This window comes from Tamandua tetradactyla, chromosome 15 (genome assembly GCF_023851605.1).
Source record: "Tamandua tetradactyla isolate mTamTet1 chromosome 15, mTamTet1.pri, whole genome shotgun sequence".
NCBI classification, from domain to species: domain Eukaryota; kingdom Metazoa; phylum Chordata; class Mammalia; order Pilosa; family Myrmecophagidae; genus Tamandua; species Tamandua tetradactyla.
Genome location: NC_135341.1, coordinates 56,447,121 through 56,470,637, shown reverse-complemented (window position 1 = coordinate 56,470,637; position 23,517 = coordinate 56,447,121). Strand labels below are relative to the sequence as shown.

The following is a 23,517-nucleotide window of genomic DNA, read 5'->3' as shown; positions in this document are numbered from 1 at the left end:
CAGAAGCAAAACAAAGAGAAAAAGCTTCACTCAGAACCCCAAATCACTGAACACTGAGGTTCAATGTTCTAATATTACTCTCAGAGCTGAGGGAACAGAGACTGGGTGGTGGGTAAGGCATTATGTCTAAACCACCCAGAGGTAGAGATAGGAGGAGACCTCAGGACTCCCAACTGTTTCCTCAAAGTCATCCCCATGAGTCCATGACATGTCAGAATTATCTGCTTCTGATCAATGAGAGAATTTTCCTTCCTTCAGTGGAATAGGAACTGAGACAGCTGGGCCACCCAATCTGTTCCCTGACTTAAAACTTACTGCAAAGCCACAGTAAACCAAACAGCATAGTAGTGGCACACAGACAGACATATAGACCAATGGAGTCAAACTGAGAAGTCAGAAATCAACCCATATATCTATGGTCAACTTAATTTCAACAAGGGGTCCAAATGCATTAATTGTGGAAAGAAAAGTCCCCTCAACAAATAGTGTTGGGAAAACTGGGTATCTACATGCAGAAGAATGAAGGTAGATCCCTACCTCACACCAGATAAAAAATAAACTACAACTGGATCAAATACCTCATGAGCTAAAACCATAAAACTCTTAAAAAACAGAGGAAAACTTCCCATATTTTTAAATGCAGGCTCTTATTCATCATTGTTTTAATACTTCAGACTACTTCATACCAAGTTTTCAATAGCTACTTCTCTCAAGGAATCCCAGAATATTCTGATACATACCAAGGAACTTCAGGGCTAGGAGCATGCCTAAGGCATTTGGACAGGACTCTAGCTTATTTCAGAAACATGTTTTCTGGGGCAGGAAACCATGGAAATTGATGTACTGGAGATGCTCACTAAACGTCTAACAAATGAGTAGGCTCAACCCAGAGCCTCCCCCTCACCTAATGGGGGATTAGAAAATGGCCTTCAAAGGCTCCAGGATGGGATCTTCACAGGCTCCTGAGGAGCCAGGAGGAATGAATAGCATAGCCTAATCTGAAAGAATCTCCATTCTCTCTTTAGCAAAGAGTAAAAAGCCTCTACTCAACATCATCTATTGTTATTACTGCCTGTGCTGGTTTGAAGGTGTTACGTACCCCAGAAAAGACATGTTCCTTTAATCCAATATTGTGGGGGCAGACCTACTATTGGGTGGGAATTTTTGATTAGGTTGTTCCCATGGAGATGTGACTGTCACCCATTCAAAGTGGGTCTTAATCCGTTTATTGAAATCTGCTAAAAGGGAGATTATTTTGGAGAAAGCACAGCCATTTGGAGACAGAAATGCCCCCAGGAGATGCTAAGCAAGGACCCACAGAAACTGAAAGAACCAGAACCTGGAGAGAGCCAAGGGAGGCTAAGAGATAAAATCCAGAGTTTGCAGTGGGTAAGCCAAGAGAGGACCCACAGACTGGTAGAGAGAGAAATGCCCCAGAGACACTAAGAGGACCTACAGGACACAGACAGAAAGCCGCTGGAATCAGAAGCTGAAAGCAACGGAACAAGGAGCAAGGACCAGCAGACGCTGGCCATGTGCCTTCCCAGCTGACAGGAGTGTCCCATATACTGACAGCCTTTCTTCAGAGTCCAGGTAACATCTTGTTGATAGCTTAATTTGGACATTTTCATGGTCTTATAACCTAATAAATCCTCCTTGTAAAAGCCAATCCATTTCTGGTATATTGCATTCTGGCAGTTTTAACAAACAAAAACATTTCCTAAACTATTAAACCTAGGTTGAATCATGAGGGGGGTAAATTAGATAAATCCATACTAAGGGACATTCTTCAAAAAAAAAAAAAAACTGACCAGGCTCTTTAAAAACATCACTGTCATGAAAGCAAAAAAAGGAGGGCACTTTTCTAGATTAATGGAGACTAAAGAGACATGATAACCAAACACAATTTGTACTGGATCATGGATTTAGGAAAAAGAAAGTAGATATAAAGGGCATTATTGGGACAATTTGAGAAAAATTTACAATGAGCTGTATTTGAAATAACAGCATATCAATGTTAAATTTCTCAAGTGTGAGAAATGCATTGTTGTGTTGGAGAATGTCCATATGCTTAGGAGATACTCACTGAGGCATGGGGAGAACTGTGAGGAAGTACCCTCAAACGTTTCATCAAAAAAACCAGAAGCATATACTTAAAGGCTCATGTGTATGTGTGGGATCAGGGAGGGAGGAATGGAAAGAGAGAAAGGTAGAAGAGACAAGGTGGAGAGATGGAAGGAAGGGAGAGAGCAAATGGGAAGGAAAGAGCCTGGGACAGGGAAGAAGGGTGAAGAAAGGCCAAAGAGCCAAATGCTAATAATTGGCCATACAAGTGAAGAATATATGGGAACTCATTGTACTGTTCTTACAACTTCACTATAGATTAGAAACTACTCAAAATAAAAGTTGGAGAGAAAAGGCTCTAGTGGAGATGCAGTACGTGAGAACTCATCAATTTTCAAAAACAATCCTCCTGAAATTGCAGACTCAGGGAATAAGAGCTCCCAGCCAACAGCAAATCCAAACCACTAGGTATGTATTTTGCTCTCTAAATGATGCTGTGGCTTTGTCAGAGCTAGAAAAAAGGGGAATAGCTGGAGAGATGGAGAATAACGGGCTCAGGTGGAATTACTATTTCCTCTTTCATCTCTCGCTGGTTTCTCCTGGTGGTGCTTGTGCAGAACACCAAAGTGATGTCTTTCAAACACATCACTTGAACACTCTGGGTGAGACTCATATCCTTCCATTAAAGTGGATTTCCTGGTCTTGTCGGGTCTTATTTCTTTTTATACATTTTCTCTGACCTTTCTCCATCCCCTTTACCTTTTTTATTTTTTTAATTTTTTATTTTTGGGTGCTTTCACAAATAAGTCACTTAATCCTCTGTTTCTTGGGCAGTGGGCACTGGAAATACAGCGCCAAGAAGTGCTGAGCACTAATTGGACTGTCTGCCTCCAACAGCGGGTGAGTGATGGCCCAGCTGTTCAGACTGATGGCATCCAAATGGTCTCAATTGCTACAGCAGATTTATCGAGCTATCAATAAGGTCTGCCTTTGCTCCCATTAAAATAATTAAGATAATGAACTACTTTGGGGAAGGGAAAAAAAAAAAAAAAGACCTTCACTAGGGACTCGGAGAACAATGAATTACACTCAAAGTTCTATAAATCTAGAAGCAAACAACTAATCTTCCAGTCGGGCTCTTAGAATAAATGATCACACAGCAAGGGAGGCAAAGGACACCCAGAAAGAATGACAGTCCCCTCCCCCCAACATAGCAGCACTCTGCAAAGGAAGAAGCAATTTTCTCCAGAACAAACAAACAAATCGGTTAACTTAATAACCTTGGGGACTATGTGCATAATCCTCTCTCCTTAAACTGGCACGCCCAATCACCCAGTGCCAACAAGCAAGCAGAGAGAGACTGATACATCCACCTAGGTTAATTTGTATAATACTTTAAGTAAATCAGGTGCAGTATACAAAACCCCAACCTCACGAAGTAAGAGGTGGATAATTTACACCACCAAAGGCTTCTTTACATAGCCAGTAGGATGATCCCCTGGATTTTCGTAAAGCACCAGGTCCCTTTATACCCAGCTACCAGTGCTTGGAAAATCAGGAAAAGCTTTATTACATTCTGGGGGTGGGGGTGGGGGGCGGGGGGGATGGGGAGGGATGGGGAGGGATTGAAAAACAGTTTGAAATAACTTTTCAAAGAAGATATTTACTTCATGAAGAGGGCATACCCCCTGAAATTAATCCCTCAGAGTCACAGACTTCAGTTTGCAGAGAGGAAGGAGTCAGACTTTTTGTGGGCTGGAGTTTCATCTCTCGATGACCCAGCTACTAGGCTCATGAACTCAAATTCATCTCCCTGAGACCCCACCCCTCAGGCGGAACATGGGGATAATAAGAATACGTACTCCTAGGGTTTCGGTACTAAATGGGAATATTAAATTAGCCCTGTGCTGAGCACAGGGTCAGTGCTCATTAAAGGTTGGTCATCATTATCATCAGGGACATCAGTCCTCATTTGGAGGCCAGGGGGCAATAAGGACCATGGAGATTAGACGAAACTTCATCACATAACAGTTTAATGACAAAGTTGGAGACTAAAAGAGAGTTTCCCAATGACCAAAAGCAACCGCTGACCCATCCCTGATCCTTTGGTGTATAATTAATTAAGATAACTGCGCAGATATTTTTCAAAAAGTTATTCTTCAAGCTTCTGTGTTTTGGCTATGGGATCAACATAGTGTTCTTTCCCAGTCTTTATGTTGAATTAGAAATGCACATATAAAGTGCATTTATATAAAGTAATTCATCATCCACTATGTAGTGAGCCATAGTCATTGTGTGCAAATTATTAATGTTCTTAGCTCAAAGAAGTATTAAGGCAAAAGGCGCGATTTTATTTTTTGTGCGTGATTCATTTTTTAAAACTGTTTTTTACTGTACAGAATAACATATATACAAAGCACAGAAATAAAAAAGCAATAGTTTTCAAAGCATTCTTCAACAAATAGTTATAGGACAGATCCTAGAGTGTGTCATGGGCTACCATACACACTCTCAGATTTTTCCTTCTAGCTGCTCCAGAATATAGGCGGCTAGAAGGCTTAAATAATCTATCATCACAATCTACTTTTTTTGTGAAAAAGAACATATATACAAGAAAGCTACAAATTTCAAAGCACAGCACCACAATTAGTTGTAGAACATATTTCAGAGTTTGACATGGGTTACAATTTCACAAATTTAGGTTTTTACTTCTAGTTGCTCTAATGTGCATGATTCATTTTTAATTTTTTGCATACTAACTGAATTTACTGTCTAGTGAATTTTGGAAAACATCTGATGCTTTTCATTCGCCTCAAGATTTTTTTTGTGGCAGTTTCCCTCGTTTTATTTTTATGAATTATGGAAGTTTGTTTTTACTTTATGCCAATGAAGACATAAAAAAAGAATATGGTGGAAGAAGTGATGGAGTTGGCAAGTTTGTATGCATCATTTTATAGACGAATTTGGGCAAGAAGCCTCAATAAGTGTTAAAGGTAGAGAGAAAGTTAGTTGAGGGACAGGATATTTTCACAGTCACAATAGTGAATCCTCACAAATTGCTCTCTAGCTATCAGAGGAAAAAGAAATGCAGCAGTCCAGCAAAGAAGATAAAAGGCTGATATGACCTGAATCCGAGGACCACCACCCAACTAGGCTGTCAGGAGGTACAATCTTCTGAACTTTGCTGCATCTAAATTTCCCCATTTGTAAAAAAGATAAACAGGTAGTATCCGGGACTGATGTGCTGATTAAATGAATCAAAATACAACTGGATGACATCTCAGTTCTTGTATCTGTACAATGTGACTACTTTCAATACCCACTTTTGAAGGGTTCTGTAAGGATAATAGTTAATTTATATGAAATACTACTGTGCATGGCACATGATATGTTCTTTAAATGTTATCAGTATTGCCTGGCACATAGTGAGGACTCCACAGATGTTGGCGTGATATAAAAAGAGAAAATGTGTGTGTGTGTATATATATATGCAAAATCTCAAAGCATTAATAAATCATTATGGATCCACTGTATCTTCAAAGAAAAAAAAAGATACCTGCTTGGAGAAAAAGGAGAAATAGTTGTTTAAAAAAAAGTATGAAAGTTATTTTAAGACTACATGAAAGGTTTTGAACTTAAACCATTTATAGAACTCGAGGCAGGCACAGTGCTTTGGGCTTCAAGTACGCTATCCTGTGCAATCTCCTCAAGAAATCTGTGAGCAGGTCTAACTATTCCATTTTACAGCTGAGAAAATCAAGGCCCAGAGGGGTTTCCTAACTTAGGGATGGCTAAATAAGTAGGAGAACTGGAGTGAAAACCAGCTCTCGTCAAGGCTCATGCTGCCCCCAGGGGGCCTGAGGAAACAGCATCACTTGGTTTAAGCCTTCCTGGAAGAAAGGAACTGAGGCGCATCTGCTGGCAGCACAGGGAGGGAGCACGGAGACCACGTACGGCCGCCCCTCGTGGCACAGATTTATACAGGAATCGATGTCACCATGATCTTCTACTACAATGCAAACATCTCAGGAGAGATAGCAGCGCATTAAACACAAGATTTGGGAAGAAGAGGAGTGGAAGGCATCGGGAAAGGGAAACAGAAGCAATTATCTGGGAGCTGGAAGAACCCTAGTGGCCATGGCGCCACCTCGTTGGCCCATTTCCAGGGTCCTGTGACCCTCTGACTCCTTTCATAAAAAATTTCCCCCATATAAAAGGAGCTTACCACAGCAATGTTCATTTTTGCATACTTTGACGAACCTTGGAAATTCAGCCTATGGAAATAATTCAATCAAATGAGAAAAGCTGGATGTCCAATGTGTCCACAAAATCATTGCCTGAAATACACCAAGAGCTCGAAGACAGCCAAACTGACCATCCATACCACTGTTGATGGAGGAGGCAAATGACGACACAACAATTTGGGGAACGTTACATATCACCAAGGTGTACACAGGTATTGATAATATTCTTTCCTTAAACCTGGTGGTGAGTACATGGATGCTAGTGATAGTGCAGCAAACTACACTCCATGAGTCAAATCTCCATCTGCTTTTATAAGTAAGGTTTTACTGGAACACAGCTACACCATGTCTACAGGGTCCATGGCCCCTTTTGGGCTCCGATGGCAGAACTGAGTAGTTGTGACAGAGACCGTACGGCCCACAAAACCTTAAATAATAATAAATAATAAAAAGTTTGCCAGCCCCGACTCTCTACCATTCGTATAGCCTATATTTTGTATCTCTTCCGTATTTAATTTAAAGACAATTTTAATTAAATAAAAAGCTTCAGTGAACATTTCTATGACTTGATACATGTAGCCAATGCTTTCAAAAAAGTGGGGGTCAACTTATAAGGCATTAGTGAGGGCTGGTTTATCATTTTTCCCCTGTACACACTAGGTGCAATGTACATCTACTGTTTTGTTGCTGATTTAGAAGGTATAAAATAGAGTGTCAACGTCACTATTTTTGCATTTCTTTGCTTAATAACAATTTAAACAATTTTCTAAGAATCACAGAAACTTAAGAATTATTGCAGCTGGCCTCTCTCTCAAAATACAAATCTTGTCTAAACTACCCTTGGCTGATGCGATAAGGATTGGGTATCTTTAGGGTGAGGGAGCACATCACCCTAGGACTGCCCAACCCACCTTCTGCCTTGCACTAGTCTTAACCGTCCTGAATATTTCCCACCCACTCTGGAACCAGCTGTGCCCTCAAGAAAGGCTCAAATTAAGTCTGCTCTCGTTTCCTACCAAAGTAAGCCTCAAGCATGAAAAGGTCAGCTCTGCTGTTGCCTATCTGGAAAGGAGCAAGACAGGACAGGGAGGTGACAAGACACCTGCACCTGAGCATCAGGTGCTCTCACGCCCTCCCTTTCCTCTCAACAGCAACCCAAGGTCCCCAGACCCTACTCGTACATGTTGCTCAGGTCTCTCTTTGTGCCACCCCAAATCCCTGTCTTTTACGTTTGTGTTAGGCTTCAGCTCTGCCTTGCTTCTTTAAAAAGTGATGGTCCTCCTAATACCAGACCTACATTTGAAACTATTTCCTAGTGAAAGACAAATGAGTCTGACCTATAAACTATTTGGAGAAGTTTCACTGCTGGGAATCTGACCCAGTTTAGATTTCTAAGAGCATGTTACCAAAATGTAGAGGGCTGCTTGTTTCCTTTGTGTTCTGGGAGTCACGGATCTTTACAAAAAGACAGCAGGTTGGGGTTTCTTTGTTCAGCCTATTTCTCACTCTTGTTTCAAACTCTGAGTCATCACTCATATTTACACAACAAACATATGACAGTGGGTAAAAGAGTTGAATCATCTGAATATAAAAATGGAGTTTTGGCTAAGTCCCCTGAGGGATCTATGTAGGTTTCAAATAGGCACACCCTAGACCTTGTCATTACCTGTAACTTCCACCCTCCATAATCTCAAGTTCAAGCATGCCACTCTCTGAGCATAACACCTGACGTCCAGCTCACTCCAACCAGTCCCCAGTTCCAACAATTCTTCAGCTCCACCAGGACCTATAGCCCATTGATCTTATACTGTCCACCCTCCTCCAGCCCTGCCATTTTGTAGCATTACTTCCCTTCATATCCAGCTTAGAGTCATGGCCCAATGTCACACTGACTTCCACTGATACCCCTCAGTTCCTCTGCCATTCTCTCCCTCTGTGGTACTAGCCAAGCAAACCTCAACCCTGGTTTAGTCTATTCCCTCACATTCTCCTCACCTGAACGTGGCAGCTGGACCTTCCTGGAAAAAGAGACAACACCTTCCTGGAAAAAGAGACAACATGCTGCTTACCCTTAGGACTGGCCTCACTTTAAATTCATTATAAAACTTAAGTGCTCCCTTAGGTGCCCAGCAATCCTTCTACATTCTTTATCTTGTCCCTGAAACAATGACTCCTTTCCTGTCTTCTCCTCCCTCTTCATATCTCTACTAATCCTTTTCCCTTTATCACTCTCAGCTGATCACTTTGCCTTTTTTTTAACTTGGAAAAATGGAAGTTGTCCACAGAGAACATCCACATGAAAATCACAACAGCAAACACTTAGTGGCCTTTACTCCATGCCAGGCACTCTTCCGAGTCCTTTACGTACATCACTGTACAAACACATAGAGCAACTCTTTGAAGATGGTACAAGTATTGTTCTTACTTTAAAGATGAGGAAATGGAGGACACTTCAAGATTAGGTAAGACAGCCACAGAAATTCAGCTGGGATGCCAGCTCAGGCAACCAGACTCAGCGCCCACATGCTTAGCCACGGTGCTTTCTGGCCAATCTCCTGGTATCTGTTCCCCTCCACCAACTGCCCTACTTAACTCTTGTCTTGTCACTATCTCCTTTTCTCATTTTGGCTCCTGCCCTATCATTTAAATTGAGCTTGTGCTAAATTGACAATGGAAGAACTTAGCCTGAATGGGAGTGTCTTACAAGCAAGCACTCTGCAGATAAATCATTCCTGGCTCCGCTAACGGACTCAAGGATGAAGCTCTGGCCTCTCTGTCCTACCTAAGGGCAATGGATCCCATCCCTTCTCACCTACTCAAGGGCTTAGTTCCTACAGTTATTTCCCTCTCTCCTGCAGCATCTTTGTTCCTGCTCCCCTAACCATTCCCATCAACATTCAAACTACTAAAAAACAAACTTCTCTTAATTCCAGAGTCTCCAGGTTCTGCTCAATTTTCTACTCTCCTTTTATGCCAAAACTCCTTGACAGAACTGTCTTTTACAGCTCTTCCCATTCTCCCTTGAGGCCACTCCACTCAGACTTTGGCAAAAGCAAATACCAAGGCTCCGTCTTACTTGACCAATTAGCAGCAATTCAACCACAGTTGAGGGAAGAAGGGTGCTTCTGGAGACAGGACCAGCTAAATACTCTGTGGGGCCCAGTGTGAAATTAAATGCACGGCCTGTTTTTTAAAAAGTATTAGAAATTTCAAGACAAGTGACAGTAGACCATCAAACGAAGTGCAGGGCCCTTCTGAGCACAGGAGCCCAGCTGACTCCACAGGCTCACACACTCATGAAGTCCAGTTCTGTCTGGAGACCAGAGTTTAAAAGAGCAAACTGCTGCTCTAGGTGCCCAGTCAGGCCGGTAATAATTTGTGAATGTGTCCAAATTGGCCACATGGTCAAAAATGCAGCAGCACACTTGTTTTATGGAGAGAGAGGCCAGAGCTTTATCCTTGAGTCCATTAGCGGAGCCAGGAACGTTTTATCTGCAGAGTGCCTGCTTATAAGACACTCCCATTCAGGCTAAGTTCTTCCACTGCCAATTTGGCACAAGCTCAATTTAAATGATAGGGCAGGAGCCAAAACGAGAAAAGGAGATAGTGACAAGACAAGAGTTTAATCAAGACTTTAAAGGATGTAGGGCAACAAAACCCAAGAAACCTCATCAGATAAATAAAAAGTACACTTCCTCCCTACATAAATATTTCAGTTGGTCAAATTTTCCCTTGCTTTTGGAATAACAGTTTTCCTTTCAGGTATCCAATCAAGTCTTGGGTAAATGTAACATCTGCTCTCTTCGGAGCAGACTGTGGCTCCAAGCATACAAAGCAATCACATCCTAATAAAATAATAATAAATAGGAAATGAACGGTTCCAATATTTTCTTTATTTTAAAACAATAGAGGATAATGTGCAGTCTCCAAGATCTTCGACTGCCACGATACAGTGCCCTCAGCATTTTACTGTTTCTCCACATTTCATCTCATTGCAGTTACTTTTCCAGGCCCTTTCCTATATCATCAATGATTCTAGGTCAATGTTTTACAAGCTTTTTATTTTTTAAGCATGATCTCCAATAAGAATACATTTTACACTGTGACCCAGGGCACACGTATCAATAGGGCTAAAATAAAAATTTCATGTGCAATGCGCTCTCGTTTTTTTCTTACTATATTTTATTTCATATTTTAAAGCTGGTCTGACCCACTAAATTGGTTTTACAACCCACTAATGGGTTGTGACCCAAACTTTAGAAACACTGTGAATTTAGATCATACTGACACACGTTATTAGCCAAAGTCCATCCATCAGACCTTAAATCAAGCTGTATCTAAGTTACGTCTAGGCAATCCATGATAATTAAAGCCAAATATTTAAATGATTGCTCTAGCAGAAAACAGATGAGATGTACACAGACAGCAGATGAAAATTAAGAGAAGGCAGCTTTTCTAGAGCAAAATGTAGAGCAGGCCTTCACAGCCTGGTGTGCAGAGAGGGAAGACCTAGGCAGAGGGTAGAGAATGGCTCAGCAAGAGACCTTTCTGTCTAGCCTCCTCAGAGCTGGCCTACTATTTTGTTTGAAGTATGCAGTCTTACAGATTATCAGACACCTTCATCTCCAAATGCATAAAAACATTTCAAAGTAAAGATTTTTCTGTTGTTTTTGAGACTTCTATCTCCTGTCTCTCCTCTGTCTCCTATAAATAGCCACCATGTCCTGTCATGCTCCCCTTCATAGACTCTCTCATGCCCATGCCCCTTCTCTTTATGTTCTCTGGTCTCTGACCCAAGCTGAGGTGAACTTGTGGATTCCAGATCATTCACCGCAGACGTACTATCCACGTACCCTTAAACCGTTTCCACCAGGCCAGGCCTTCGCTGCCTCTGACCATTCCAAGTTCATTTGCCTTTTTCCAGATGGCATTCAGAATCTGGAACTTGAATTCCCCACACACTCTCCACACAGGTCATATCATTCTGTCCCTGGCAGCTTCTCTTCTACCACAACACGGGGTCAAACTGCACAATGAAGCGCTTTGTCATAAGAATGTTGGCCCACCCACCATGAGTTCATTGCCAGACTTGGCCTCTCCATATGTCCTCTGATTTCACTACACCTTCAAGGGAACTTTCATAATTTGAGTAACTGGCAGGGAGTGAAACTCAGGTGGCCAGACAGTAAAGTCCAGGCTCTTACCCCCACCCCTCAATGCCCCTGATGGTACCACATAAGCAGTTAGCTGCACATGAAATTGCTCTTCCTGATTGCTGCCAGAATGAAGGCCCTGACTTCATGTAAGGGAGGAGATACATGAGGCCCTCAACATGATATAAGGGTTAGGATTTGGGACTCTCTGATGAAGTTGCTCAAGAATTCTGGCTAAACTCGGCTCTAAGAAGGATTGGCTATTATTTCTATCAATCAGTGGGTTCATTTTTTTTTAACTCAATGATACTGAAATGTGGATTACCAACAAAGTTGCCTTTGGGAACCAGCTATTAAAACTACTGAGGTCAGCCATGTACAGTGGGCCTCACTCCCGGATCCACCATTTTCCTGCATCCTGTTTTCTCTCTATGGCCATTGTGTCACTCTAGACTTATCTCTATAGGTCACCTTCAATCTAGAACACAGCAGGAAACAAAGGAACACTTTTTCTTCCCCTCACATGCTTTTATTCAGATGTTCTACCCTTATAGAGTAGCAGCTCCTCCAGATCCAAGAAGACCATTATATTCTCTGTCACTCTGACTCCCTCACACAGCACTGAACACAAAGAAGTCTTCAATAAAATGTGTTAGCTGACCCTTTCCAATCCTCCAACATTTGCTGGAGAGAGAAAAAAAATACCATTCTGGCAAAGTTTCCTCATCCTGAGAAACAAATGCAAGGCCCTCCCTCTCAGAACATGAGCTTTTACAAAGAAATATCCTTTCAAATTATGCCTGTGACATTCATACTTGAAAGTAGCTGTTTCGGTTTGCTAAAGCTGCCAGAAGGCAATATACCAGAAATTGATTGACTTTTATAAAGGGGATTTATTAGGTTACAAATTTACAGTTCTAAGGCCATGAAAATGTCAAAATTAAGGCATTAACAAGAATATACCTTCACTCTAGAAATGCCGATCACTTCTGGTGTTTCTCTGTCACATAGGCAGGCACATGAGGACATCTGCTGGCCCTTTGCTCCTGGGTTTCATTGCCTTCAGTTCCTGATTCCAGTGGCCTCCTCTCTGTGGGGCCTCACTTAGCTTCTCTGGGACATACTCTGAATTTCATCTCTTAGCTTGGCATCTCCAAATGTCTGTGTTGGTTTAATTTCTCTGTTCTTCATGTCGGTTCTCCAGGAAATGTGCTTTCTCCAAAATGTCTCCCTTTTAAAGGACTCCAGTAAACTAATTAAGACCCACCTTGAATGGATGGGGCCACATCTTCATGGAAATAAACTAATCAAAAGGCCATGCCCTCAAATGGGTATGTCGCATCTCCATGGAAACAACCTAAGGTTCTACCCTACAGTGGGTCTGCCCCAACAAGACTTGATTAGAATTAAAAGAACATGGGTTTTCTGGAGTATATAACAGTTTCAAACCAGCACAGCAGCCCTGGCCTTTTTGCCAGGCTACTTTCCCAATTTCATCATAGTGAGAACAATGCAAACAGAGGAAGCCTGTGGAGAAACACAAGACCCAAACAAACAATTGGTGCAAAGCCAGGGGTACATGCATGCCAACCTACCTTGGTCAAATCCATTCCAAGTTTGAGTTGTGAGATGAGATGAAGAATTATACTACGCTGCTCCTCCATGACACCCAATTCTGTCTCTTCCTTATCTTCAGTGTCGCTTTTTTCATCTTCGGACAAAACCAATTCAGGGCCTGAGATTGGCTAAAATGAAATCATCAATAAAAATCACTAGCTGCTCCAGTAGAAGTTGAAAGCACAGCATGTGAATGAGTATGCTTCACAATGTCAGGAGGAACCTAACCCAGTCCAGGAAGGCTATCCTTGAAATGTGGCCCTACTGTCCATGGGGCCGAAGATGACCTTCTTTGGGGTGCAAAGAAGATGACCTTCTTTGGGGTGCACACCCCATGTTTTACCGACTAACATCCTACCTCATCTTTCCCATCATGCCCATTAGTAAACCTCTTGGCCTATGGACTGTATTGACTAAAAAGTCTTCTACTCTTCAAAAAATTGACTATAGCATATGGGGTACAATCCCCCTTAATCTTGCCTATTCCCCAACAGCTCCTATTAACTTGCATAATTAAGGACACTTTGTCTCTAATGTAAAATTAGATACAAATAAGGAATAACCTTATTTTGGGGGAAACTGACTTTTGAGACTATTTTTACACACCAATAACTTCACGGCAAGTGTAAGAAAAGTCTGACTTGTCACTAATTTAGGAAAGGAGAGGAAAATGAACATTTAAAGAAAAACATTCAAATTTTCTAATTATGCCAGGATTTATGCCTAGACAACAGAACTGCTTTCCTTGATGCAAGATTACTAATCCAATTCCTTGATTCCAATTTTTCAAATTGCATTAAAAAAAAACAACACAAATTAATTAAAATTAAGGCAAGGGGGAATACTGAGCAGAAAATTTCCCAAATTCTTTATATCAAGAATTTTGGCTACAATGTGAAATAGCCCTCAGAATTCTGTTGAAAGAATACCAGCATTCCACATATACCTACGTTCTCACAGTACTTGATTATATGTAAGCAAAAGCACTCTATGCAAACCATTATATATTTGTTTCCGATTATCACCGACAGATCAGACATAATGAACCACCATTTCCAGGAATACAGGTGCTCAAAGGAATTAAATATAAAAGGGTGATGACTTGCCCAAATGTCCATGCAAAACTAATGATTTATAAGCCTCATTAGATAGAGTAATATCATTATATCTATGGGCACATCTATCACATAAAGGTTATTTTGGTGATGGGGGTCTTTGAAAATGCTTCCCCTCCCCAACATACATGTCCAGGCCAGGCTATCCCTTATCAATGCACCAAAGAGAAGAAATAACGGTGCACCTTTCTTAAGCATCTCACATCAGCCTGGGGCTAGAAATTCTCTTCTTTGAATGTAAATAGCCATTTTCCATAGACAAACTCCAAATTATTTTCAATTTCATCTAGATAACCCCAATTCCTAGATGGATGCTTAGGAAGGGCTCAGCAAAGTTCAGAGCACTTTCTCCCAACCAAGAGTCAAGTTTTTTCCCACTGTGCACTTGATGCTCCAGCTTCACTGCAACGTGTATTATCTGGCATCACCAGTGAGTTGCTTTGCTGGAATATACTGAAATAATTTAGGAAAGCTTACCCCAACCTGTTGCAGAGAAGAATGACCAGAGGGAAATGTGGAAGCTACGGGCTGCCTCAATTCTACACTGAGGGATAGGAGGAAGGGAAAGGGGGAGAGGGGATTAGAGTCCAACACTTACAGTCAGTGCCTCTGAGGCCAGGCGTCCACTTCACCTCGCTGACATCCCCTCACCCCCGGCCCCAACCTGTCTGCTCTGCTACAGTACCTGCTACTGCCATAACAGCTAAAGCCACGATTCACAGGGCCAGTCTTCTACCTGTCTGCCCTCCTGATCCTCCCTTCTTCCTTTCCCTTCCTCTAGATTCAGGGGAGTTCAAAAGTGGGTGGCTGTCTTATTCACTGTGAACTTGCATTTCCTATCAGATGCCACTGAGATGGGAGAGCTCAGCTACAAATCCCTCCTAGCAGCAAGTCTGCTGCTGCTGCTGCTATTTCCTTTTTTGGCAACCTGGGTATTACCCAGAGTTCTGTTTTAGCAGGGCTGTTCTCAACCCACAGGTGGCTGGGTGAGGAGAGGACATTTCGCGTTGGGAGGAAAAAAGGAAAAGGGAAAACAAGTTAAATCAAACTACCATCATAGAATGCACTGCTCCCAAGGAGGTGGGGTGCAAAGTCTAAAAATCTCAACTACAGCACAATTCATCCTGCCTGAAACTAGTTGTTCTCACAAGGTACTGAGTGCAAACTCACCAAATAGCTTGAGCGAAGCTGTGATAAGCTTTACAAAGCAAAGAATTATTTCTTCTTCTGAAGATGCGATTTTCCATTTGCCCACAGGTCAGCGCATGGGAAAATCACTATCGTTCCCCTTCACTGCCACACTCAAGTGTGATGTGGGTTTACCCGCCACCCGGGACCACACCTCCACCTCCTGCAGTGAACTCAGCTTGCCCCTGACTTCCAGAGCAGGAAGATGTCCCATACGACAGAGCCGCAAAATTCTATGTACACACATTAATATGAACACAAACCTCTCCAGTTCTTCCTGTGTCTAATTGACATCACATTTCCTGTTTCTGGTGATTTCCTCTCAAAGCCACTGGCTCCAATAGACAGGCTGAGGAGCAGGGCTCTGAGGCCAACTCACTAGCAGGCCCTTGGGAGCCAGAGCTCAGGGCAGGCATCCTGGGGGGCTGGAAGTCCTGCCAAGGGGAGAAAGGTCATGGGGAGCCCTGGCAGCACCCCTCCCACTGGCACAAACCCTCAATGAATGAATGGTACCCTAAGTTTAAACAAGGATGCAGCACTATTTTCCCATCTCTCACAGTTTCTGAGAACTTGCCCCTCTTTCTTACAGTACAGTTTGTACATTATTCTTTTTCTACGCAAACTCAAGTAATTTATGCTAGTCAGGGTAAAAATTAAAAATTAAAAGACTGATTTCATTCATCACATTGTTGGTTAATGTCTTGGAGAGCACTTCCATTCCACCCAGGCTGGAGCTCAGCCATCTGTGTGAGTCCAAATTCTGGGTGTGTGGGTAGAAAGGTGGGGGTATTCAAAAGGTCAACTCAGTGTGAAAGAGGCTAATTGACAATGTAAGCATAAAACTGTCAGCATCCACAAAGCAGCTACCATTAGAAGGTGCTGCAAGGAATGGAGAGTTAAAAAACCCAGGCTTTGATGGAGTTTTAAAGGCAGAAAACATTTTACTCTTTTCAGATCTAGGTTTGTTGATTCTGTTACTCCGGTGTGAAATACAAAGATATTGATCATTTCAACTGGATCTAAGTGCTATTTTCCACAATCAAGCCCACGAGCCCTCCCTCTCTTATAAGGTCCTGCTTCTTGTCTCCTGGGGGGTTCTTGGCAAGCCCACAGCCTGCAGTCATCATGGATTTTTGCTTGTAAAGCAATAATGAGTATCTTGAGATGATCAAAGGTAAATGAACAGTGCTTCTCCATCTCAAAAGAAAACTGAAAATGAGAGAGAGTTTTATAATGCGGAGAAAGTTCATGGTTCACATGAGAAGCATCTTCAGGGCCCCCAGTCCCCAGAGATCACTGCAAATGAGTCAGTTCGGCCACAGAAATTGAACAAAATCTTGAAGGAAAAATGGAATTAGCATATATTTTAAAGAGAAGCTTTGGAAAAATGAAGTTTTAATAAAAGCAAAACTTATGACTCAATATTTCCACCACATGAGTACCTCAGGGTATAAAAAATCAATGTCTGTTAGTAAATGGAGGAAAGTCTAGTGAAAATGTGATGGGCAGGCTGGGATTTAGGAAATTCCTTGCTGGCTCAGCAATGACATGTGCCCCAGAGCCAAGGTGTCTGACCTGGGCTTCAAGGAAAGTCCTTAAGGTCTTTGCCACCCTTGAGATTTCATGCAAAAATTGTGTGGCTGGGCATTTTTCTGGAAAAATGGTCCACAGCTTTCACTGGATTCTTAGAAAGGTCTCCAGAGGATTGAAGAGACTGAGGCCATGTAAGAGAGATGGGCTCTTAGTTTGGAAACTCAGTCATAGCATCTGCAAATGTTACTATTCCTTTAACCATAGATCTCTATTACTTAACAGGGGGTGGCAGCGCCTTTTTGAGACCATGGCCAAGGGCCAACACCAGAAGGCAAAATCAATGACTTGTACTGTATTGGGTTTACAGGGGTTCAACAGTCTTCTCAAGGGGGACATCATTCAACTTTGTTTTAATCTCAGATTTTTTTCTATCTTGATTTTTCAATATAAATGCAAATTCAAAGCAAGACTGAAATTTCAACCTTTTTTATTCAATACACGCATGCAATTTAACCATTCTCAGTCAGTTCCAGAAAAAACACAAAACAAACATTTCTCTGCAGAGTCCAATCATTTCCCAGTCATAGGCCTCAACTACACCCCATGCCTAAAAATCTACTCCCCTTCCCAGGGCCACACTCCATGTTTTCCTTCCCCAGAGAGTTTATCCTCACCCTCAACCCTGCTTCACAATTCTCACTCCCTCTCCTTTCTTTTTTTTCTTTTTTTGAGGGTGGGGGGAGGGTGGGGGTTGGGGGGCTACATCAGCTGGGAATTGAACTTGGGTTTCCCGCATGGCAGGCAAGCATCTCCCCCTTTCTTAGCTGAGGCCTGGACTTCAGATAGCTGCAGCCAACATAAGGAGTTGATCTACTAATTTCCCTTTTATTTGTAAAGATCTAATAACCTAATGTCTTAACTTAAAGGGCTGAATCTTGACTGGTTAGGCTTTAGGCATTATGGTATGCGGATGCATTACCCAGTATTTTAGGGTGCCCTTTTGCCTTTGGGCAGGGAATTTTTCCACGCCAGAGTCCTTAAATCTTTACAGACATGCAGATGTGACAAACCTATTCTAGCAAGGATTAAGACAGGCTCCTACAGATGCCTTTTGCCCAAGGATACAAGGCATCCAGGAATGGATATTTGTTCTGTTTTTTGTTTTTTTGTAAAAATCTGGTATGTTATATTCACATACCATATAATCGTCTACAGTATATAATCAATGGTTCACAGTATCATCATACAGTTGTGCATTCATCATCACATTTGATTTTTGAACATTTTCATTACTCCAAAAGCAATAAAAATAAGCATACAAATAAAAATAAAAGTATAAAAGATCAGAAATGGGTATTCTTAAACAGGCATCTTCAACAGAAAAACAAAACCTACCAAATTGAAGTGATCTGCAACTGTCCTGAAAACCTACATGACCAAGGATAAAAAATAAAACCAGCTAGAGAATGAGCATCAAACTTGCTTCCAACAGCAAGCATATTGCAGTTTCAAAATTTTTTAAGCCTGGCAACTTTCCCCACAAACTGTTATCTTCGCAAGGAGGCACTGGGGTGAACTTAGCCATACCAAAGAACCTTGGCATTGAATGGCAAGACAGAATATAGTCTAGACATTGTCTTTATGGGCAAATGAGGAAATGTAGCCATGTCGAAAAGAATGCCTGGTATTCTGAGGGTCATAGAAAGGTAGGCAGTAGGGAAAGGGACTCAGAGCACCACTCTCAGAAATCCTCAAATGAGAGAAAGGTCATGAGAGACAGCAGCCAGGCAGAGGAGCAATCAGGGAATGGGGTCTTTACTTATGTTCCTTATTTCTCAATTCCTCAAAACATGCAATACCATGCAGTTGCAGCCACCAGGGCACGTATGCTTTTTTTCACTAGCCAAAAGAAACTGGCTGGCTGGCAAATGAGAGGTTCTAGAAAAAGTAAGAGTGTGCCATTGAGACATGGACAGAGGTTAGGGAGTCAGAGAGATTGGAAGAGCAGGCAATGGAAGACAAAGGTGGGATGAATTAAGAAACCCAGTAACTACTGGAAGAGATACAAGGGGAGTTGCATGTCCAAGGGGTACAGATGCCCAGGGACCAATTATTGAACCAATTTTAATTGGGTTCAACATTACTGATAATGTTGCTGACGACATTTATAGAATTCATAAAACCAAGTATGTAGCCCTTTTGATCTCTACTCATTTTCTCATACTGATATTTATAAGCATTTGTTAACCAAATTATCACAATCATTATTTAATCCTCACAGCATATTTTCACTTTAGTAATATTTTACATCAGAAGTCTTATCTAACAGCCAAGGGTCATGAATACTGACAATATGAAGGGCAGTCCAACTTTGCCCACATGTCAATAACATCAGTACGACCCAGGGTGCCCAGAGATGGCCAGCAGACTTCACTTGGTTTTTTTGTCCCTCATTCTCTAAGAAGAAACTTATATTGCATGTGACTACCAAGTTCAAGGCACTCACTATCACATGCTTGGAAAAATATATCCCCTGAGGACACACACAAAGTTTTGTCACATGAATGCAAAGTGGCTGTTCCTGATGACCTACTGTCCTTCCCACACTCAGCACAGGTGGGATTTCTCCTCTGGAAGGGCTTCGCTTGTGCCTGTCTCTAATTCCCCAAAAGCAGGCCATCTCCGTCAGGTGGTGGGTGTCTCAGTTGAATGGATGGATGCTCCCCGTTGGTCAGAAGTCATGCCTGGGAGCTTGATATCGTGGACACACGTCTTCGAATGGTGTCTTATACAGCTCACACCCCTTGGCCCTGACGTGGGGCGGCTGCTGAAGGTTGCTACACATGCACTATCCTTTCTGTAGGGCCACTTCCAAAGCCAGGTGACTGGCTCTGCCTTGAAGGCCACGTCAGTATGTAGAGGGCCTTATCTTGCCATTTGGAGGTAGGTACAACAATGATGCCGCTGCCGGGAAAAGCCTGATGGAGAAGTTGGCTCTTATCCTCGATAGGTCCAAGTATAAGCATGTCCACACAGCAGGCTGGTCCCAGCTGCCATCTTGGAGATGCTGAGTTGGTTGCCACTGACATCACAATCGTTCTGCCGCCTCCCAGTGGATGTGCTGGCTTTCTTGCTCTAACCACACATACACACACATTTACCACACTTGGCTCTCATAGACTGGAAGGACAGATGCTCTTCCTGAGCAAAGGGGCCGACCTGCAGAAAGGTTAATTTTAAATAAAACACACCCTGGAAGGTTGAAGGAAGTCACTTCTAGGGAGGGAAGGGGTGGGGGCATTTGTCATCAGCTAAGACAATCAAGAACAATTACACCAAGAGGATTCACCAAGTGTTCCTTTAAAAACATTTGAGGGAAGCATTCACAGGAAATAATAGCAATAGCCCTTTTGGAATCTCCACATATCTGCTTAGAAATCAGAGTCCAACAATGTTTAAATGAAAGAAAGGTGAAAAGAAAGAAACTGAAAATGAGCAAAGAAAATCTAAAGAAAGTATAAAAAGAAAAAAGAAAAAAAAAGAGAGAGAAGTAGCAGCAAATGATGGAAATAGGAAATAAGCAATTTTTTGCAGTTGTGGATTTTGTAACAAGTCACTGAAAATACGGACCAAAACCATTCAGAAATCGAGAGGCCACAAATCAAACTTTCTAAAGTTCCTTTCCCATCAGCCTGTTGCCAGAAATAAAGGAAAAAGGACAGAAAGGACAGGAGAGAACATGATGGAGCAGGCCTACTAAGCGCCAAGCATTGTGTTAGGCGCTTTATGACATTATTTCAATTAGCAAAAAGTCTAGCACTTTAAAACCAAATCCAGGATTGAATTAATAACATGGCCAAGAGTTCAGCAAGACTTCATGTCTGGTCAAGGAGCATAGGTGAGCACAGACCTAATTTTGGTGTCACATGAACAGCACAGACTAGTTTTCAAATTCACTGGAAACTCCTTAGCATTGGGATCCAAGTCCTGACAAAGAAAAGAAAGAAGCCACAAAATCATCACGGCTTTAGGAAGTGGTGAAGCATAATGAGGAAAGCTCTGCATTTTGACCACAGATAGAGTCCTGGATGTAAACCTGAAAACACTGGTTTCCACCAAAGAGGTTCAGTTTCCTCTTCTATAATCTGGAGATGCCAGTGACTACACCTGAGATGACTGTTGAGCAGGTGGGGGTGGGGGTGGGGGTGAGACAAAGCATGGAAAATACTTAGCACCACGCCTGCCAACAGGAAATACTTAGGACGTGGCATTCCTCCATTAGGCTTGCCACTTCCACACCAGGTACACCATGGAACCATGGGCACATGTATCTAGAAACCACTGCTAGAGCATCTGCATCCTCCTCTTATCCTGCCCTCTCTGTCTCCTCAATATCAGCCATGGCAGCCAAGGCTGCAAAGGTCCTGACTCCCTAGTCCGTGGTACTGACCACATCCTGGATCTGGGACTGCACCAGGAAGGGGTTCATAGAAGTTTTAAAACACATCTCAGCCCTGGGTCCCATGCAAATCAGGGACAAACACAAAGTAGCAAGGGCAGTAAATCAGAGAGGGCAGCCCGTCAACTGGCCCCAGAAGACCTACTGTGGTCTGGAGGTTACAATAGCAGTGAACCTACCATCCAAGCTACTCAAGTTCTCCAGAATGCCCAGGAAAAGTAGGGAAGAAGCTTTTTTAAGGGGCTACTCTAGCCTTCCTGGAACTCTGGTTAAGAGCAAAACCAACCATTTAAGGCATGAAAGACATAAATGGGTGGGTTGGATGGTAAACAGGCCTGAAACAGTTACCACCACCTAAGCCACCTCCAACGTCCATAATCAGTAAGGCGCCACACGAGATAGAGATAATAGAAAGATACTTAATATATGGTCTCTGCATTATACAGGCTGGTAGTGTGGGCGAAAGAATACAGACTTTCCTTTCTCCTGGGCCTGGGCCAAACAGGAAAGTTCTAACTCATCATCCAAGACTTCATATTTCACATGGGGGCGGGCCACGGTGGCTCAGCAGGCAGAGTTCTTGCCTGCCATGCTGGAGACTGGGGTTCAATTCCCCGTGCCTGCCCATGCAAAACAAAACAAAAAACAAAACAAAATTTCACATGCACAGAGGTGGAGCCTCCATCCTAACAAGGAATCCTTAAGCGCTTTGTACACACCCATTTTAGCCTTCATCTCTATACTTCATCCAATTGCCCATCAGTTTCCCATTAGACCAGGAATGTCAAATGCCTTCTGGCAGAGGAACACAGATTATTTGGGACTGACTTTACTTGGGCCCCTTGGTTGAGATGGACATGGAGGTATCTCCTAGTTTGGGGAGGAAAAATGCTGTGGCTGATTAGTAAAACTGTCCAGGAATTTGGGGTGGAGAGTGGTGGTCATACGGCTGTCATCTACCCTGAAAGGGCCTCCTTAGTGACAGGAATCCTATCTAATTCAGGTTTTTCTTTTTATGATCCCAATATAAAGACTCATTTTAATAGTTGCTCAATAAATGTTTTCTTAAAAGACTCAACAAAGAAAACTAAAAAAAAAAAAAAAAAAAAAAAACAGTGGGGGGGAGATTGGGTGTGCAAGACAAAATTTAGACTTAAAAATAAAAAGAGATTCTAGAAGAAACTGTAGGAAAATATATTCAAGACCTAGTAACAGGAGGTAGCTTCCTAAACTTTATAACCAAAGCACAAGCAACAAAAGAAAAAAATAGATAAATGGGAACCCCTCAAAATCAAATGCTTCTGCACCTCAAAGACTTTGTCAAAAGGGTGAAAAGGAAACCAATTCAATGGGAGAAAATATCTGGAAATCACTTATTAGACAAAGGTTTGATTTCCTGTATATACAAAGAAATCATACACCTTAACAACAAAAGAACAAACAATCCAATTACAAAATGGGTTAGATATGAATAGGCATTTTTCTGAAGAGCAAATACAGAAGACTGAAAGGCACATGAGGAAATACTCATTTTAACTGGCTATAAGGGAAATGCAGATCAAAACTACAATGAGATACCACCTCACACCTATAAGAATGGTTACTATTAAACAAACAGGAAACTATAAATGTTGGAGAGGATGTGGAGAAAATGGGACACTTATGCACTGCTGGTGGGTAGGTAAAATGGTGCAGCCACTATGGAAGACTGTTTGGCAGTTTCTTAGGAAACTAAATACTGAGTTGCCCTATGACCCACAATAGCACTACTTGGTATATATACCCATAAGAGCTGAAAGCAACGACACAGACATCTGCACACCGACATTGACAGCAACATTATTCACAATCGCCCAAAGATAGAAACAAACCAAACGCCCACCAACAGACTAGTAGATCAACAAAATATGGTATATCCATACAATGGATTATTATGCAGCAGTAAGACAAAATGATGTCCTGAAGCACATGACAAGATGGATGAACCTTGAGGACATAATGCTGAGTGAAGTCAGCCAGACACAAAAGGATTCATACTGTATGAGTGCACTTTTATGACCAGCATAAAGGTATAATCAGAGGTTTATAATACAGAAGATATGGGACTTAGCTAGAGATGGGTGAACCATTAGCTAATGAGGTTG

The 23,517-nt window shown here is 42.1% G+C and overlaps 1 protein-coding gene across 3 annotated transcripts in view; it reads right to left on the bottom strand.

The window, feature by feature from the left end:
• The window catches only part of OSBPL10 (oxysterol binding protein like 10), a 328,106-nt gene that overhangs the window by 21,837 nt on the left and 282,752 nt on the right, over positions 1-23,517 (bottom strand). For all 3 annotated transcript variants that reach the window (XM_077129920.1, XM_077129921.1, XM_077129922.1), the window contains one exon: positions 13,057-13,206. In XM_077129920.1, coding sequence (XP_076986035.1) covers positions 13,057-13,206 — 150 coding nt within the window. The remainder of the gene's footprint in view (positions 1-13,056; positions 13,207-23,517) is intronic.